Source organism: Papio anubis, chromosome 9 (assembly GCF_008728515.1).
Source record: "Papio anubis isolate 15944 chromosome 9, Panubis1.0, whole genome shotgun sequence".
Lineage (NCBI taxonomy): Eukaryota > Metazoa > Chordata > Mammalia > Primates > Cercopithecidae > Papio > Papio anubis.
The window spans coordinates 62,538,191-62,559,484 of record NC_044984.1 but is presented as its reverse complement, the minus strand read 5'-3'; the positions used below and the strand labels follow the sequence as shown (position 1 = coordinate 62,559,484).

Genomic DNA, 21,294 nt, shown 5'->3' with positions numbered 1-21,294 from the left:
TTTAATATATTCTGCTCTTTACTTACCATAAATTAACAATTATACAGAGAGACTTGACCAGATTTAGCTTGATGTTTTAGCTAGAACACTTTATAGGTAGCATTGTCTACTTTCATTGGGGCACATGATATATTATCTTTATTTTTATGATGATAACAGCCACCAAAAATTATTGTCTAGATCCGTCAATTAATAAGACACTACAAAATAGTAATTTTAAATTCTATTTTATCTTCTTTACTCATAAGCTGGGATAATTCAATAAATAGAATCTACTCCTATTTGGATGTTCGGAGGAACTTGCCACATAAGAAAGCCAGGGTAAATACTTAATTATCTTTCTTTATTTACTAGCTTTCAATCTAAGGGGTTGGTTTTCTGATTTTCTCCCATAATGACCAATGAATTATTAATTTTGTTGTCATTTTCTCTGTTTCATTATTAACTCATGAACTGAAATTATTTCTTATTTTTATGAAACTTAATCTGATTTCTCTAAGGTGCCTGCCTTTTGGGCTTCCTTGCAAGTCTGTTTTCTTGAGCCACTCTTAAGGTAAAACACCATGGCAAATTATCATGATAGACTCCAAGGAGTGGAATTCCCAGTACCACTGTATTTGGACATCCTTTTATTGTTTCTGATAACATTCTAAGCATTTTGCAGCACCTAATAAAATATATTTTCCAATTAGTTTGATTTGGGTAATTCAGATGGTATAATTGTTTAAAAAATAAGTTATGTGTAATGTAAACTTCTTTATGTTTATACTCTTTTCTAGTCATAATATTTGGAAAATTGTATATGTAAGAAGACATTTTAGAGAGTCTTATAGAACTCAAATACTCTCAGACTTGAAAGAGAATTTAGCAGTCACCTCGTTGGATTCATAAAATAATTTACCTAATTGCTAGTGATCAAAATGGAAATGAAAATAATTTCTGTTAGTTTTTAAGATTTCATCATCTACTTTAATTCACATGTTGAGAGCCTGAACAGTAATTGGCATTTAGAGAGACACATTTCTTCATGTTGGTTGCATGTAATTAATTTTAAAGTCTGGCAAGAATTGGCAAACAGAATATTGTGTTTTCATTTTTTGTAGGCTGTTTAATAAGTAACTTGTATCATCAATTGCAACAAGCTTATCAACATATAAAATATTACCAATTATTCATCATTCATTCAATTTTAAATTTTACAATTTAAAATTGTAAAAATTGCAGTTAGTTGAACTGATAAAACAAGAGTGAGACCAATCCTGTCTTATTCTTTCATCAACTGCAAAGTCTAAAACCTATGTCTTCAATAACAGTAGCCTCATCTTAAGGTTGTTGGGAGAATTAAGTACCTAGCATGTAGTAGTTCTGCAAAATTGTTAGTGCTTCCCTTACTGCTTTTCATGCACAAAACATTAATTTTTGTCCAATTACATTTTCTCAACAATTTACAAAGGAGTGGTTCTCTTAAGTAATCAAATACATTTTAGTGCTTAATATTAGTATTATATTGTATAATTTGTATAATTCAGAGTAGTAGCTTATTTATTTATTTTCTGAGACGGAGTCTTGCTCTGTTATCAGGTCTGGAGAGCAGTGGCACGATCTCTGCTTACTGCAACCTCCACCTCCTGGGTTCAAGCGATTCTGCCTCAGCCTCCTGCGTAGTTGGGACTGCAGGTGTAGGTCGCCATGCCTGGCTAATTTTTTGTGTTTTAGTAGAGATGGAGTTTCACCATGTTGGCCAGGATGGTCTTGATCTTCTGACCTTGTGATCTGTCCACCTTGGCCTCGCAAAGTGCTGGGATTACAGGCGTGAGCCACCACACCTGGTCAGTAGTAGTTTAATTTAAGGATAAATAGTCTGGGCATGGTGGCTTATGCCTGTAATCCCAGCGCTTTGGGAGGCCGAGGTGGGCAGATCACTTGAGGCCAGAAGTTTGAGACCAGCTTGGCCAACATAGTGAAACCCTGTCTCTACTAAAAATAAAAAAAAAAATAAAAAAATTACCTAGATGTGGTGGTGTATGCCTATAATCCCAGCTACTCAGGAGACTGAGGTGTAAGAATTGCTTGAACCCAGGAGGCTGAGATTGCAGTGCGTCAAGATTGCACCACTGCTCTCCAGCCTCAGCAACAGAGAGAGATTCTGTCCCAAAAAAAAAAAAAAAAAAAAAAAAAGATAAATTATGAGTAATTGGTTTTAATTTTGGTAAAGGTATTTTCAAATTATGTTATTGAATTGTTTTGCTGACAAATTCATTTCTTGGTTAATGATATATACTTTCTCGGTCAAAATTGTGAGGCATGAAAAATGACAGAGAAAAAGCAAGCTGGCTTCACTGTCCCTTCTTCTACCTCCTGAAAACCAAAACCAAATACACAGCACTGTGATTATCATCAGCAATATCCCAGAACGGTAATATATGAGGATAAGACAGTTCCTGAGGCCTCAGAGAAGTGAAAACATTTTGGGCAGATAGTAACAGAATTGGAATTTTACATCCACCATGCCCTTCCCCCCATTTGCCAGGCACCAAGCATAGGGAAAATTTTCTCCTAACTCACTATTACTACATTGGAAAACCTGGGATTGAGGTGGACAGTCAGCTTCCCCAACATCTTGAGTTCCTTGGTAGAATACCCACACCTGCCTCAACACAAAGCCAAAATGTGTGTGTGTTGGGGATGTAGTTAAAGTGTAGCTTTTAAAAGTTTTTCCTTTGTTTGTTTCTAGTCCCTTTTTATTTTGATCAAAGATAAGTTGTCATCTGTTTGAAATAACTTGTTATATTTATAAGAGGGTTTTTGTAAGCCTCCTGGTAACCACAAAGCAAAAACTATAATAAATGCACTAAACATTAAAAGCAACAAAATAAAACATACTGCCAAAGAAAATAACCACAGAAGAAGACAGAAGAGAGGAGTTAAAAACAAAACAAAACAAAACAAAACAACAACAACAACCAGAAAACAAGTAACAAAATGTCAGTAGTAAGTTTTTACCTATCAATGATAACATTGAATGTAAGTGGACTAAATTTTCTAATTAAATGACAGAGTGGCTGAATGGATAAAGAAACAAGACCAAACAATATACCGCCTACAGGAAACTTGCTTCACCTATAAAGGCTCACATAGACTGAAAATTAAGAAGCACATAAAAGATATTCCAAGCAAATAGAAACCAAAAAAGAGCAGGACTAGCTATCCTTTTAGCAGATAGACTACAAGCCAAAGTCTCTAAAAAGAGGCAAAGAAAGTCACTATAGAGTGATAAAGAGGTCAATTCAGCTAGAGGATATAACAATTATAAATATCTATGCATGCAACCTGAGAGCACCCCAGTATATAAAGCAAGCATTAATAGATCTAAAAGGAGAGCTAGACTGCAATACAGTAATAGCAGAGGACTTCAACACTCCACGCTTAGTAATGGACAGATCATTTAGGCAGAAAATGAATTAAGAAACATTGAAGTTAAACTACACATTAGACCAAATGGGCCTATGTGACATTCACAGAATAATTCACCCAACTGCTACAGAATACACATGCTTTTCATCAGCACGTGGAACATTATCTAGAAAGACCATATTTTAGGCTGTCAAACAAGTGTCAGCACATTCATAAAGTCATAATTATATCAAGCATATTTTCTGACCACAGTGGAATAAAACTAGAAATAAACAACAGGAGGAATCTTGGAAACTACAAAAACACATGGAAATTAAACAATATGCTCCTGAACAATCAATGGGTTAGTAAATAAATTAAGATGGAAATTTTAAAATGTCTTAAAATAAATAAAAGTGGAAACACAATATACCAAAATCTATGGGATATAGCAAAAGCAGTCCTAAGAGGGAAGTTTATAGCAGTAAATGCCTACCTCAAAAAAGTAGAAAGACTTCGAATAAACAACCTAATAATGTATCTCAAGGAACTGGGAAAGTAAGAACAAACCAAATTTAGTAGAAGGAAATAACTAATAAATGTCAGAGCTGAAACAAATGAAATTGAGCCTACAAAAACAATAGGAAAGTGCAATAAAATAAAAAGTTGGTTTTTTTGAAAAGATAAACAGCGGACACTTAGCTAAGAAAAGAAGAGAAAACACAAAATAAAATCAGAGATGAAAAAAGAGACATAACAACTGATGCCACAGAAATACAAATAACTATTATGGAATATTAGAGCAATTATATGTTAACAAATTGGAAAACCTAGAAGAAATGGATAAATTACCAGACACATGCAACCTGTCAAGATTAAACCATGAAGAAAGAAAACCTGAACAAACCAATAATGAGTAACAAGATGGAAGCTGTAACAAAAGTCTTCTATTAAAGAAAAGCCCAGGGTCGAATGGATTCAGTGTTGAGTTCTACCAAACATTTAATTCCAATTCTACTCAAACCCTTAAAATATTTAAGAGAAGAGCATATTTCCAAACTCATTCTGTGAGGCCAGTTGTACCTTGATAAAAATCAGATAAGGACACAACAAAAAAGAGAAAACTACAGGCCAATGTTTCTAATGAAAACAAACACAAAAATCCTCACAAAAATATTAGGAAACCAAATTCAACAACACATTTAAAAGATCATTAACCAGGTCAGGTGGGATGCATCCCAGGGATGCAAGGATGGCTCAACATGTGCAAATCAATAAATGTGATACATGGACAGAACCAAGAACAAAACCATATGATCATTTCAATAGATTGAAAAAGCATTCAATTACATTTACATCCCTTTATGATAAAAACCCTTAACAGACTAGATATAGAAAGCACATACCTCAAAACAATAAAGGCCATATGTGATGAGCTAACATCATACTGAATGGAGAAAAATTGAAAGCCTTTCCTCTATAATCTGGAACAGGGCAAGTTTGACCACTTTCACCACTTTTATTCAACATAACACTGGAAGTCCTAGCCACAACAAATAGTCAGGAGAAGGAAATAAAAGGCATTCAATTTGAAAAGGAAGAAGTTAAATTATCCTTTTTCATAGATGACGTGATCTTATATTCAAAATATCCTAAAGACTCCACCAAAACTGTTAGAACTGATAAAATTTCAGTAAAGTTGCAGGATACAAAATCAAGTTACAAAAATCAATAGCATTTATGCATGCAAACAGTGAACAATATAAAAAAATAAAAAAGCAATCCCATTTACATTAGCTACAAAAATATAAGATACCTAGGAATAAATTTAACCAAGGAAGTGAAGGATCTCTATAAGAAAAACTATAAAACGCTGATGAAATTGTGTATAAAACAATGAAGTTGAAGAGGAGACACACACAAAACATGGATATTCCATGCTCCTTCATTGAAAGAAAAATACTGTTAAAATATCAATACTACCCAAAACTATCTACAGATTAAATGCAATTTCTATCAAGATACTCCTAGCATTCTTCACAGAAATAGAAAAACATGCTAAAATTTACACGGAACCACAAAACCACAAAAGACTCCCCCCCCAAAGCCAAAGAAATACTGAGCAAAAAGAACAAAGCTGGAAGCATCACACTACCTGACTTCAAAACATACTGTAAAGCTATAGTAAGCAGAAGAGCATGGTACTGACATTAAAAACAAAAATCAGACCAATAGAAAAGAATAGTGAACCCAGAAATAAATCCATACATTTATAGCCAACTCGTATTTTGACAAAGATGCCAAGAATATACATTGGGGGAAAGAACAGCCTCTTCAATAAATGATGCTGGGAAAACTGGATAACCATATGCAGAAAAATCAAACTAGACTCCTGTCTCTCACAATATAGAAAAATCAAATCAAAATGGATTGGAACCCAATATAAGACCTAACACTGTGAAACTATTGGAAGAAAACTTGGGGAAACACTTCATGTTGGTCCGGGCAGAGATTTTTTTTGAGTTAAGTCCTCAAAAGCACAGACAACCAAAGAAAAAAATAGACAAATGGGATTATGTGAAGCTAAAAATCTTCTGCATAGCAAAGGAAACAATTGACAAAGGGAGAAGGCAACCTACAGAATGGGAAAAAATATTTGCAACTATCCATCTGACAAGGGACTAATCAGAATATATGAGGAACTCAGAGAACTCAATAGCAAAAAGGAAATAATCTGATTTAAAAATGGGAAAAAGATCTGAATAGACATACAAATGGCCAACAGGCATATCAAAATACTCAATATCACTAATCAGAGAAATGCAAATCAAAACCACAATGAGATACCATCTCACCCCAGTTAGAATGCCTTTAACTTAAAAGGCAGTAGTGATGCTGGGAAGAAGGTAGAGAAAGGGGAACCCTGGCACACTGTTGGTGGGAATGTAAACTAGTACAGCCACTATGGAAAACAGAATGGAAGCTCCTCAAAAAACTGAAGGTATAACTACCATGTGATCCAGCAATCCCACTACTGGATATATATCCTGAAGAGAGGAAAGCAATTTCTTGAAGAGATAACCGCACTCAAGTGTTTATTCAGCACTCTCTACAGTAGCCAACATATGGAATCAATCTAAGTGCTCATCAGTGGATGAATGGATAAAGAAAATGTGGTATAATGAAAGAAATGAGATTCCGTCATTTGCAGCAACATGGATAGAACAGAGGTTTTTATGTTAAGTGAAGTAAGCCAGGCATAGAAAGACAACTATTTCCTGTTCTCACCCATTTGTGGGAGCTAATAAAGTGGATCTCATGAAGAGAGTGAATGGATTGAGTGTAAGCAGAGCCTGGGAGAGGTAGGGGTGTGGCAAGATGAAGAAAGGTTGATTAATGGGCTCAAAAATGCAGTGGGAGGAAGTTACCCTGATTTAATCATAATACATTATATGAATGCATCAGAATGTCACATGTACCCTGAAAATATTTATATCTATTATGTCTCAATAAAAAACTATGGGGTGCAGCTCTATTGCTGAGTTAGGAATTTAATGCACATGCTAAATTGTGTGAACTAATTCTGATGAATGATAATAACACTGAAAAATGTAAAAGCCTGCACTAATGTTTTTCTACTATGGTATCTATTTGTATTTAAAGTATTAAAAAACTCTTTCTAATTATTTTCTATGGTTGTAACATGAAGAAATGTCTTACACGGGTTTAAGATTATTCTAGGTAAGCTAGCTTATCTACATCAGATGATCTTTGTAGTTACAGAGAATATAGAAATTGGATAATGATGTTTTGTAAACTTTTCTGTTCAATATCTACTGAGTTGTTGGATGTTTGTCTTTTTATTAAAATTAAATGTCTGATTATGCATTTGGTTTCACAGACACTTGGCTAATAGTTCAGTCACTCTTTTCTCCTTTCATGAAAACTTGCTTGTAAATATAATCATGCTTTCTTCAAATTATGCTAATTTTGTTATTTTCTTTCAAAGTTTCCTATAAACCTTTCTGGTGTCAGTAGTTTTGTGTTGGTGTCCTAGTGCTTGTGCCCTTTTTTTTTTTTTTTTCCAAACTGATGTTTGTTTATTTGGTCTATTTTTAAAACACTACACCGGCATAATTTTCTCAAGCATGGCTTTAAAAGCACTTTAGATAATATTTGTAGGACCACATGTGAACAACTGTGCAAAAATTCAGCAAATAAGATTTGCTTGAGAGTCTGCAGTAAAACAATAAAATTCAGTTTAGTCTTTAGTCTAATCTTTTATCTATCACTCTTATCTATCATTTGTATTTTGGAGAAGAAAAACTTTCAAGAAACCAAGGCTGTGGTCAGAGTAGAAACCATCTTAGCCATTAAGGTCAACTAAAAAACAAACAAAAAGCAACAAGAAGGGTGGTTATGATCCAGTCTGAAGTTGTATATTGAGGTCTATAAAAATGAAGGTCTTATGTATGGTTTTTCACTTACCCTCTGACTGTATATTTATAATATGATAGAGCATAATATAATAAAATCCTTTTTGTCGAGAGAGGATTTGAGGCCATTGTCTGTGAGAATGCAGACTGGGCAGTTAATTCTCTGAGAAACTGTGACACATGTGGCTGTCCACTCATAACCCACCATCTCCTTTCCTCAAATTATTGGTGTTGGGGGAAAAGCTGAGTGCTGGGAGAAGCTGAGGCAGGGGCTTGCATGTCTGACATAATGTGAAAGAGTCTTGGAACTTGTCCGGGGTCCACAGTCTAAAACCCCTCATGGCCTTTGGAACACCAAGCTCTGTGCAAAAGAGCGGAAGGCTACCCTGTGGCACCATAATCTAAGCCCATGGCATAAAACCCATTGTGGCTTGGCTAGAATCCAGGGCTCAGGGCATTAAAACCCCTCGTGGCCACTGGAATGTGTCTAGACTTGCTGGCTCCTTGCTCCTTGCTCTCCCAGGATCGATTGTATCTTGAGTTGAAAGAACCTGCTCTCCATTATCTCAAGTAGCAGAGCATATGCTAAACCGTCACAGCTGTAAATAATATGTTTAATGCAACGCTCCCTTTCAACCCCACATTCTCACCACCTGTTTCTTTGTTTGATCACCAATAAATAGTCTGGGATTCCAGAGCTCAGGGCCTTCACAGCCTCCATACTCGTGTTGGTCACCTGGACCTACTTTCTCTCTGAAACTATCTTTTCTCATTCCTTTGACTCTGCCGGACTTCGTTGCCCCCACGACCTGGAGTTGGGTCTGATTACCCCAACAATCGGTGGAGGTTTTCCATTTTTGCTTTAGCCATCATGTGCAATACAAATTTGTATGATTTTTTTGAACATATAAGGAAATTGGAAAAACAAACTAAGGATTGTATTGCTTGTTTATCTGATTGTTTTAGACAAAGTTATAAGGCTCACTAATGTCTAGGCCACGCTTCAAATTTTTAAGAAACAAGTGGGCTTGTGGACCCTGAGGCAGTAAGTTGATGCTTGCATTTTATTTGTTGATTGATTTATTCAGCAAAGGTTTATTATTTAGTATTTGCTGAGCATTATTCCAGATACAGGGGACTCAACAGAAATTGACAGACAATATTTCTGTCCTCATAGAGCTCATTGAAAATGCTGGCTGAGTGTGGTGGCTCACACCTGTAATCCCAGCACTTTGGGAGGCAGAAGCGGGTGGATCACTTGATGTCAGGAGTTCAAGACCAGCCTGGCCAACATGGTGAAACTCCATCTTTACTAAAATACAAAATTAGCCAGGCGTGGTGGTAGGTGCCTGTAATCCCAGCTACTTGGGAGGCTGAGGCAGGAGTATTGCTTGAATCCAAGGTTGCAGTGAGCCGAGATTGTGCCATAGCACTTCTAGCATGGGCGACAAGAGCGAAACTACGTCTCAAGAAAAAAGAAAGAAAGAAAGAAAGAAAAAAGAAAGAAAATGCTTTCTGCCCATCTTGGCTAGTCTCAAGTTGTGCTTGGTCCTGCAAAGAGAGAACATAGGAGGATGTGCTGCAGCAGAGGTGGAGGTTGGGGGCCATAACTTGGATTTCGTGTGGGGTTTTCAGCTGAGACCTGAAAGGTGTTTAAATTGTCTCTGCACTCTCCAGCCTTTGAACACCTTGCTTCCCTGCCTACTCATCTCTTCTTCCTGCTTTTTCCACTCATCTTTCAAGACACAAGTCACTTTTTTTCTTCTAGAAGACTTCAGGGGTTGCCTCTCCTCTGTCTCCTGGAGAAGTCATGTTTTTGTTTTAATCACATCTATTTGTTGCATAGAATTGTCATTGTGCATCACCCTGTCTCTTGGTAGATTGTGAGGCATCAAGTGTACCCTGGGGTGATTTTCATGCAGGGTAATTTTATACATTAAATATAGGTTTGAACTGCATAGGTCAACTTATGTGTGGTTTTTTTTTTTTCCCCAATAAATAGGTTTGAACTGCATAGGTCAACTTACATGTGGTTATTTTTTTCAATAAATACATTAGACAGTTCTTTGGAGATTTATAACAATTTGACAAACTTGCGGATGAAACATCTAGCCTAGAATATGGAAAAAATTAAGAAAAACATACGTCATTAATGCATAAAATATATGTAGTTACTATTTTATCATTTGCTACCATGAAGTACCCACAAATCTATTATAGTTAAAATGTATCAAAAGCTATACACACAAACACAGATCATACATGGAGGCATTTGGTTTGTAAACAAAGGTAAAGATACAATATTAAAGCATCTGGCAACTGGGAACTTGTCTGCTGCCTTTTGGTTGGTAGAAACTGCTTCTACCAACCAATGTGTGCAAATTACATGTAAATTTGCACTGTAGAGACAAACTGCTCACATGAAGATAATTAGCTGCAGAAATTACTTGTGGTAACGCTGTACTACTATAATTCTGTAGCCACCTCCTGTTGCTATTGTAGTGAGCTCAAGTGTTGTGAATATCCACTTAAAATGTTGTGTGATGTTAATTATCTTCATGTGAGCAGTTTGTCACTCCAGTAAATTGCCCATTGCAGTAAAAAGTGGTCTCTTGTGTATTTTTCACTGTGTTTTGTGCAATATCATAAATCTTGAATAATACCAAGGATTCCACACAAAGTGCCACTGGTGATGCTGGAAGTGCTCCCAAGAAGTAGAGAAAAGTCATGACATTACAAGAAAAAGTTGAATTGCTTGATATGTACCACAGAATGAGGTCTGCAGCTGAGGTTGCCTGACAAATCCAGGATAAGGACTATTGTGAAAAAAGAAAAGGAAATTTCTGAATCCGCCACTACAGCTACACCAGCAGGTGTGAAAACCTTGCACTTTTCCAGAAACACCTTTTAAAAAATCTCCTATTGAAAATGCGGCTTTCACGTGGGTGTAGGACTGTTAAAAGAAAGGCGTGACTATAGACTCTGACACGATTCAAGAAAAAGTGAAGTCATTATATGACAATTTAAAGCAACAGAAAGATGAAGGATCTACAGCTGTAGAATTTAATGCCCGCAAAGGATGGTTTGAAAATTTAGAAAGACATTTGGCTTAAAAAACTGTCAAGATAACAAGAAAAGCAGTTTCTACCAAACAAGAGGCAGCAGACAAGTTCCCAGATGCCATTAAAACAATCACTGGGAAGGAAGGATATCTGCCTGAACAGGTTTTTAATGTTAGATGCAAGTGTCCTATTCCGGAAAACAATGCTACAGTCATTTATCAGTAAAGAAGTGAGCACCAGGATTTTGAGGCAGGAAGGAATAGGCTAACTTTACTGTTTTGTGCAAATGCAGTCAGGTTTATGATCAGGACTGCCCTTATTTATAAAGCTGCTAACCTCTGAGCCTTGAAGGGAAGAGATAAACACCAGCTGCCAGTCTTTCCATTGTACAGCACAAAGGCCCAGACAATGAGAACATTTTTTTATGGATTGGTTCCATTGGTGCTTTGTCCCTGAGGTCAGGAAGTACCTTGCCAGTAAGCAACTGCCTTTTAAAGTTTTTTTTTATATTGGGCAATGCTCCTGACCACCCAGAACCCCATGAATTCAACACAGAAGGCACTGAAGTAATCTACTTGCCCCCATATACAACGTCTGTAATTCAGCCTCTAGATCAAGGGGTCATAAGGACCTTTTAGGCTCATTACATGTGGTATTCTACAAAAAGGATTGTCAACATTATGGAAGAGAACACCAATGGAGGGAACATCATCAAAGTTTAGATTACACTACTGAAGATGCTATCACTGGTATAGAAAAAACCATGAAATTCGTCAAGCCTGAAACAATTAATTCCTGCTGGAGAAAAGTGTGTTCAGCTGTTGTACATAACTTCATAGAATTTACAACAGAACTAATCAAAGAAATCACAAAATAGATTGTGGATATGGCAAAAAGATGGTGGGGTGGGGGCGGGTTGAAGATATCAAGATAAGGAAGGATCTTGGAGAAATTCAAGAGCTAGTAGACACTGCACCATAGGAATTAGCAGAAGATGACTTGATGGAGATGAGTGTTTCTGAACCAGTGCCAGATGATGAGGAAGAAGACATAGAAGAAACAATGACAGAAAACAAACTGGCATAGACAATCGGCAGAATGGTTCCAATTATTTGAGAGTGGTTTTAACCTCTTTTATGGCATGAACTTTCTATGACACAAGGACTGAAACTAAAGCAAATGGTGGAAGAAGGGTTAGTACTGTATAGAAAGATTTTTAGAGAAATGAAAAAAGTCAGACAGAAATTACTATGTATTTCTTTAAAGTTACACCAAGTGTGCCTGCCTCTCCTGCCTCCCCTTCCACTTCCTCCACCTCTTTTACTTCTGCCATCCCTGCGATAGAAAGACCAACCCCTCCCCTTCCTCCTCCTCCTTAGTTTGCTCAACATGAAGATGGCAAGGATGAAGACATTTACGATGGTCCACTTCCACTTAGTGAATAGTAAATATATTTCCTCTTCCTTGTGATTTTCTTAGTTACATTGTCTTTTCTCCAGCTTATTTCATGATAAAAATACAGTATCTATCTATCTATCTGTGATCTTTCTCACAATATGTGTTAATTGATTAATGTTATCAATAAGGCTTCTGGTCAACTGTAGGCTATTAGTAGTTTAATTTGAGGGGAGTCTAATGTTATATGCAGGTTTTTAACTTCACTGGGGGGGGGGTCAGTGCACCTAACGTTACCCTGCATTGTTCAACGGTAAATCATTCATTGTCAACTGTAAATCAGTGCTATATGGCAGAGGCATTGCTGTATGCTTAGCCTATAGTAAGTATGTGATAAATATGTTGACTTAATAATAAAGAATGAATATTTCCTATGACATGATTATCTCACATTTTTCTTTGAGCTGATTTCTAGTTATTCTAGCCCTACCAATAAATTGCCTCTGGTCTAGATCATGTCAGCTTCTGTTGAGTTTGTCAAATCGTTCAGCCATTCTTATGATAAAACTGCTAACCCTTTTATCACACATTCTAATTTCAGTCACTGCAACTAGACTCAAAAATATAAAGAAAAGGAAATCATTCTTTTAATAAATTCCTCTTTCCAAGCAAAGCAATCTGAATTACTGCAGTAAAATCTGCTATCCTACTGGACCTGTGGACACATTTACAACAGTATAAAGAAAATGGGAACTCCGTAGGTCAGATCGTTACTAGGGGTCACTCATAGTAAACAGTGCTCAAGGCACCAGGAAGTATCCCTTCAACCAGAGTGTAGTTATAGTGGCAACCCTGGCACTGTTAGTTTTTTTCTTTTTTAGTTGAACAGTGTTTTCCTCCTTTTTGACTCTCATTACTCTTCCTAGAGTAGCATGTGCCTTTGGTGTGAGTGAGGGACAAAATTTCTCTGGCAGTTCCCATCTGCTGTGGGATGTGTTGCACATTCAAGTTCCCTGGGCAGAACACACAGTTGACAGGAGTGCCTTAGTTTTATTTAACTTCTGTAGTGTCCAGAATGTGGTTGGTTCTTTGGTCTCTCACCTTCAGTGTTAAATCTTTAAATCCTAACACATGATTTTAGAAACATGAGGATTTTAGAAACATGAGGAACTACTTTTAAAAAGGATTCTATGCGTTAAATATTAGGATGAAGTTTTACTGAGCGTTCACAGACACACTAATGACAGATTAGAACATTCCACTCACCCCAGAGAAAGAACCCCATGTTGTACAGTTCAGTGCAAATGTAACATGAAATACACCTAGAGAGCATTCTGAAGTCAGGGCTCCTATCACAGTGAGGTCTAACCCTGTGTTCGTGAATCCTGCAAACTGTGCCTTAAGCTGAGCAGTCTGTGTCTGTGTCTGCAGCCCCTCGATCACAGCATTCTGCTGTTCCTAATCATGAAAGCCCCGTTCACAGGAAGAGTCTCTTCCCTCCTACCAGGGTCTGACCTGAAGGTAGCATCCCCATTTGGGCAGAGCCATAAAACCATTGCCAACATTAACACCTCTGAAGAGACCTGTTCGTTGACCAGGTCTTATTCATTTTATGAATATTCAATGTTTTATTCATTTTAACAGATGTTATCATTTAGCCATTTTCATTTCAAGCATTTGAACAAAGGGTTGTCTTTATTGATATGACATTCTTTTGTCAGGAGGACATTTAGAGACTAAATGTTATCATTTAGCCACTTCCATTTCATGAGTTTTAACTCTTTAACTGTTAGATAGTGACACTATTTTGTCACTAGCATAGGACTTCCTGTGGGATGTTAGGTGAGTGACTTAACTACCTGGGCCTTGGCCTCCCTTCCTGCAAAGTGCAAACAATCGGCCTATTCAATCTCGTTGGTCTATTCCAGTACTAAAAGTTTTACGAGTAAAAACTAAGTAGATAAATTAGGCATTTTCACGTTTCCTTTCTTTTCTTTTAATAGTCCTATAGAAATTTGTGAGAGAATAGAGTAGGATATTAACTTTCTTCTGTTTGACGCCCAGGTGATTCCTGTGCTCAGACAGGGTTTGAGAATTCACTTGTACAAAGCGGACTGGTAGTTTCCCCTGGCCAGCCAGGCTACAAGCCAGCTGCTCAAGATACTAGCCTGCTGCTTCTCCTAATTTAGAAACTAATATTAATGTCCTGGGTGCCTTCCCCTTGTAGTCTACACTGAACATTGTTCTGTGCTTTGTACATGACAGGCAGAGTGATTTTTTAAAAGGTACATTTTTTTTCTTGTCATTCTCACGTCTTTCATGCTTCCCACATTTCTCTTGCTTAATTGCTCCAGCCATGCTTGCTTGCTTTCTTTCAGTTTCTGGAAGGCACTGAGCTCTCTTGCCTCAGAGGAGTATATTTTCCTCTGCCTGAGTTACTCTCTTGTGTCTCCTCCCCAACTTCCTCTCTCCTTTCCTCAGTTTCTCATATAGCCTGTGCCTTCCCATTTCTGATATCTCAACTTAAACGTTGGTATGGTTTGGCTCTGTGTCCCCACCCAAATCTCATCTCAAATTGTGATCCTCACATGTGGAGGGAGGGACCTGATGGGAGGCGATTGGATCATGGGGCAAGTTTCCCTTGTGCTGTTCTCATGACAGTAAATGAATTCTCACGAGATCTGATGGTTTAAAAGTGTGGCACTTCCCCCTTTGCTGCTCTCCTGCCGCCATGTAAGATGTACTTTGGTTTCCCTTCGCCTTCTGCCGTGATTGTAAGTTTCCTGAGGCCTCCCTAGCCATGCAGAACTGTGAGTCAATTAAACTTCTTTTCTTTATAAACTACCCAGTCTCAGGTAGTTATTTACAGCAGTGTGAAAATGGGCTAATACAAATGTTATTTTTCCAAGGAGCCCTCCTTGACCACCCAATCGAAGGTAGGTGGTTCCTATAAATCCCTATCATAGAGCTTTGAGAGTTGCTAACATAGCTTTAATTGTAATTTGTAAATTTTTATTTTTTGTTTTATTTATCATCTGCTTTCCTATGAAACTTTCAGCTCTGTGAGGGAAAAGATCATGCATTATTTATTTTGCCAGTGCATATCTATTGCTCAGCACATAATACCTGCTCTATGAATATTTGTTGAATGAATGAAACAGTATCATTAATGCCTCTTCAACAATATTATCTGTACTTACTGTTGATTTCTTAGATTTCCTGTGCTTCATCAGCTAGAGAGATGAAATCCATTACCAGGATGAAAAGAATATTTTATAGGGTAAGAATTCTAAATCCTTATATTAAAACACTTTGTTTTTCAAAATATGAAACATTTCTTCTCTTATATCTGTACTTTATCTGCAGATTGGAAACAAAGGAATCTACAAAGCCATCAGTGAACTGGATATTCTTCTTTCCTGGATTAAAAAATTCTTGGAAAGCAGTCAGTAAACCACAGCCAAGTGCATTGATTTTATAGTTATTTTGAAATACAATGAGAACTGCTAGAAATATGTTTATAACAGTCTGTTTCTTTTAAAAACTTTTTAACATATTACTGACAGCATGTTAGGTGGTTCAGAATAGACAAGAAGGATTTAGTGTAATAAAGTTTTGGAGATAAGTTGTCACTAATTTGCACATTTTCTGTGTTTTCAAATAATGTTTCCATTCTGAACATGTTTTGTTATTCACAAGTACATCGTGTCAACTTAATTTAAAGTATATAACCTGAATTAACTCATGTAATATTTATGTGTGTCGGGGGGTGGGTGATGTGGGAGGTGAAGGGGAGTGACAGATTTCTGGAATGCAATATAATGTTATTGAGACTTAAATAGATGTTATGTATATGAATGTCTATTTAAGGGTTTGAAAATTATTAATTATGCCCAGTGTGAACTTAGTGCTTAACAAATTTTGATTTTAATTAAATAAATTGTGTTTCTCCTGGGTGTCCTTTTCATGACAGCATGCTAGAATTTAATGGGGTGCAAGGGGTAACTACAAGATAACAGCAAATAAGATATACAAAGTAACTAACTGCTTGGAATGATTTACCAGGAATGCCTTCGACAGGAAACTCAAGCCACTAACACCACAAGGAACCAAGATCAAATGATGCTGAATCTTGCTAACACACCTTCAGGGTGCCGTACAGTTAGGAAAGTTCATAAAAGCCAAATAAGTCTAAATGCAGCTCAAATTCCACCACACTCAACTTTTCATAGTGTCTAAAAACCCCATCTACATACCTAGCCCTTCAGTTAAATGAGTAATATGGCCTAACCATTGTTCTGCATTAAAGGGACTCTGCTCAGTGCTACTGGTATACAGCATGGAAAACAGGAGTAGTTTCTGATGGCACATCCTGGGCCACCAGCAAGTTCATTCCACAAGGCTTTCACTGTGTCCCTCCTGCACACTGACAATTCTGGAACTTGGCACCTTTTGTGTTAATAGGTGGGACTTCACCAAGGTCTTCATGGATTGTGTCTCTGGCAGCTTTTCTCTTCATTGCTTTCCCAGCACCTAGTTCTTCGTTTCAGTCATGGAATCATTAGGCTGTTCACTAGGAACTACCCTCTCTTGATTGATTTCATATTCCAAAGTGATCCCTTTCTGCCTTTCCCCATCAACACACTGTGGTCCCATGTCTGATCTCTTCTGGGGATCTCATTCCTAGACAAGTATACAGGACAGGAAAGGGTGGTGAGCTGCAGGGCATTGGTGAGGGGAGACTGGAGGACTGTCTTCATCTTGCTATTTCCCCTGAGCTTCCTGGGCAGGTTCCTGGGCCATCAGCAACAGGGCAGTCTTCTTTCCTGAGAAACATTTGGAAGAGCTGGAATCCAGGGGATCGGGAACCTGCTACCTGGCTTTGCCAAGGATAGGGGGAGATGATGCACCGACAGCCTTTCCTTAATCCACTTTTAGGATTCTCAGCATTTTCCAGGATTCAGCACCACTGGCAGCTGAGTTGAAGTGTGCTGGACTTCCATAGAGGCCCCCAGTCTTGGTCACAAACCATTTTTAAGCTGTCCCATTTCTTGGTGTCTCTAGGCATGAGAAGGGCTGCGAAACATTCATTTGCCAGTCAGCAAAGAAGTATTTATTATGGGGGCTTTAGATTCTTAGGAGTAAAATTACATTTGCCTCCCCAGTGTTTCTGGGTGATTGAATTTAATACTTGTTTGTTTGATTGTTTCCCAAGTTCTTTGGTTTTCCAGAACAGTCAAGAGGTTGCTAAACTCAGTCAGGAGCAATAGAGGAATTTAAAAGTCACCACTGTGTGAAAAGTCAATATCCAAGTGCTGGTGCCTATTCACAAACTTCTCAAATGCTGGGGCAAAAGCACAGTTTTTGCGTGCTTTAGTAAGGACTGGTATATTGAAAGGGCAGCAAAAGAGAGAAGCTGTATTCTTGTGCACAGTGGGGACCCTGTGCCTTGGTGGTGTTGCTGTGGGCTCAGGGGTGAAGCCCTCTGATTTACAGGTCCCACTCTAGATTTTATCAGAACCAGGGATGATGACACGTTGGGAAATGACTGCACATCCCTGAACCCACATGAGCTGCTGTACAAACCCTAAACCTGTTTAACATTTGTAGGAGGTGATCCCTTTTGGTAGATCCCTCTTGGATGAAACAAAGAGACTAAATATCCCATTAAGATGTTTTGTCTGGCTGTCTCTTGTTTCTTCTCTTTGCCATGTGAGGATACAGAGAAAAGACAAAAGCATAAAAAATTTTTTTAAAAGATACTTTTGTCTGTCAGCCATTGTATCAGGCCTAGCTCAGGGTAGAGCAGAAGGAGCTTGAGTACCAGCGGGTAGCATGGAGTGTTGCAAAGAACCCTTTGGCAGGGTTGAGAGACCAGGCCGGCCCCCATTTCCTTCAGGTCTCTGTGGCATCATCAGTGGGTCACCTGCACAAAACAGTGACACCCCAGCCCCCCACCAACCCCTCCTTGCTTTTCTCGAAACCACTCCTCTCCTGCTGGCATGCTGTGTTTGTTCATTGATGGTCTCCACTGTATCAGAATATTGGCTCTGGAGGGCTGGGATTTTGTCTGTTTTATTCTCTCTAGGGTCCTCAGCATCTAGAGCAGGCCCTGAACCCTGAGGAATGGAATATATCAGTGTTTCCTGACTTTAATTCTCCAAATGCACTTATACTCTTATTTGTGTAACAATGAATTTAAATTAACACATTATTTTATTTGGCCCAAATAAAGCATAAATATATGACTCTAAAAATAGATAACTTACACAAATACATTCCTAACCAAAACACGTTTATATGTGTACACACAGAATCACTTTGCAAACCCTGGGCAGAACGTGTCTCACACATTGGGAAACACTGCATTATAATGAATTTCCACTGCCTCATTCTGCCTCAAACTTAGAAATGTATGAAATTAGAACCAGATCATTTTAACCTGCCCACAGCTACCAGTTTAGAAAAAGTCAAGCCACGACGTTCAGGTTTCAAAATGGTTTCAGAGCTCCCGTCATTTTTTCCGGAGATGGAGGGACGAAAGCACACTCACCCCGTCAGTCACTCCATGGTTCTGATGACTGTGGCTCTTGATAGAGGGTGCTAGGATAGTGGCATGACCCTTGTCCTTCTCCCTCAGCCGCGGTCAAGAGGTCATGGTGGATACAGCTCCGAGGGAGGCAGGGAAGCTACAGGAGTGTGTGAGGCTTGTGGATTGTTCAGATGCACACACAGCGGTAGGAACAAAAAGTGAAAGCTCAGTCAGGTTGAGCTGGAGTAGCAGCAGAAAATCTCAAAAATAGGACGAGTGTATTGGTTCATGCCTCTAATCCCAGCACTTTGGGAGGCCGAGGCAGGCCGATCACCTGAGGTCAGGAGTTTGAGACCAGCCTGACCAACATAGTGAAACCCTGACTCTACTAAAAATACAAAACTCAGCTAAGCTTGGTGGCGCATGTCCGTAATCCCAGCTACTTGGGACTGAGACAGGAGAATCACTTGAACCCGGGAGGTGGAGGTTGCAGTGAGCAGAGATTGCACCACAGCACTCAAACCTGGGTGACAACAACAACAACTAACTCAAAAGCTGATGCAGAACTGTGCTGTGAATTACTATTCATCATGAGAATTCATAAGAATGGATGTCCTTCACTATGGCTGTGAGTTATGAACTAAAATGAAAACCAATCAATTCTATAAATATTTTATTGGATGTTCTGCTAGTCACGCAGTCATGGCTGAGATGTAATGATAAATAAAACTCATAGTTTCTCCCTTGCAATTAGAAACTAGGAAGGAAGATACATATGAAGACAATTAGTGCAATGCAAGCGATCATGGAGATATGTACAAAGTGCAGTGAGGTGGAGGTTCGCACTTTGCAGAGGAGGTGAGCCTTGAGATAACATCCTTTAAGACTCAGCTCAGGTGTCACCTCTTCCAGCAACCCTTCCTTGATCCCTCCACTCCTAGGATAGCTTAGATGCACCTTGCAAAGCACATTTTCAGAATAGCACTTATCACATTGTATTATAATTTTATTTGCTGCTTGAGGGGGGATCAGAGCTAAAGAAATAGTTTAGTATGACTCTAGATTTCAACATTTCCTACTAATTTGAAGTAAATAAAGATGCAAAAATGCATTGAAATGAGAGTCTACCATCTCATTTGGCCAAACACAGAAATGCCTTGAAATGTGGACTCTATAGAAGCCTGGCATGTCATAATTTAAAAAGACCAATGAGGCTACATTGTCCAACTTTGCATCTTATACTAGAATCTCCTTCCTAACACTGTCCCCATCTAACTTATGCTTGACCACTTACAATTAAGAAAGACTAGTGACCTCTTGAAGAGCCCTCGCTAACTCCAAATAATCCTGCCTATCAGAAAATTATTCATATTAATCTGAAATCTGTCCTCTTGAAATTTATATACATTTTCCTAGTTACAAACCTATAGTTTCCTATATTACAAAAAGTAATATGTTTGTTGTAAAACTGAAATAACACCAAGGTCTATAAACTAATCATACCTCACTGCCTTTCCACCTCTACTTTCCCAAGTGAGCCAATGATGGCAGTTTGTGGGGATGTTTCCATAATTTTTAAACTTTTTCCAACAACAGTATAAATATATGTTCATATGGAGTATCTTCCCCTTTTTTAGAAACAAAAATGTTATCATATCATGTATTCTACCCTTCAACCAGCTCTTTCCACTTAACACATCAGCAACATTCTTCCAGGTATGTAAATGTGTGTATACACAGGTCTGGGTATGCATGCATGTATATGCATATGGGCAGATATAAACATATATTTTTATATAAAAATAAAAATGATATATTATCTACAAATTCTATATTTTGCATATATAATGTTTTTTATTTACTCAATAGTCCCAGCTAATTTCAGTTTTGTTCATATAGCACAGGCTGTAAATGTGTGTCCTAATCCGTGCTCCTATTTTTACAGAAATGCTTTCTAGGAGTAGGATTGTGGGATTAGAACATATGCCAAATACTGCCAAAGTACTTTCATAACTATTTCATTGCTAATTTTTCCCCACATTCTTTCTTGCTAAAACTGGATATTATCAATATTTGAATATTTTTTGCTAGTCTGGTGGCTGCAAATTATATCACATTGTTTTAGTTTGCATTTCCCTTAAAGCTTGTTAAATTGATCATTCTTTTATACGTAGATTCTATTTACATTTTCTTTTTTGAGATATTCCCCCAAATGTCCTATGGGCCATTTATTTAATGAGTTTGAAATCTTACCTGAATCTAATTTCAAATGGTACAATTAAAGTAAAATGTAATCAAGTTTAACATTTCAAATAATCAATAGAGAGAAACACCCCCTGGAAAGGCACATTGTGCAGACTCTCCACCACCTTAGCATCTCTCAGGAAGAGATTGCTGTGAGGATGACTTCTCCTTGCAGCCCCCAGCCTAGACTGGGGAGTGCTCCACATCAGCTCTTGCTGCTTTGGGAATCCAA

General features: G+C 37.9%; 1 protein-coding gene across 1 annotated transcript in view; it reads left to right on the top strand.

The window, feature by feature from the left end:
* The window catches only part of IL26 (interleukin 26), a 29,662-nt gene extending 13,427 nt beyond the window's left edge, over positions 1-16,235 (top strand). Inside the window, exons 4-5 of the mRNA XM_003906743.5 lie at positions 15,501-15,566; positions 15,653-16,235. Of these exons, the coding sequence (XP_003906792.1) occupies positions 15,501-15,566; positions 15,653-15,739 (153 nt within the window). The 3' untranslated portion in view covers positions 15,740-16,235. The remainder of the gene's footprint in view (positions 1-15,500; positions 15,567-15,652) is intronic.
* Positions 16,236-21,294: the final 5,059 nt, after the last annotated feature.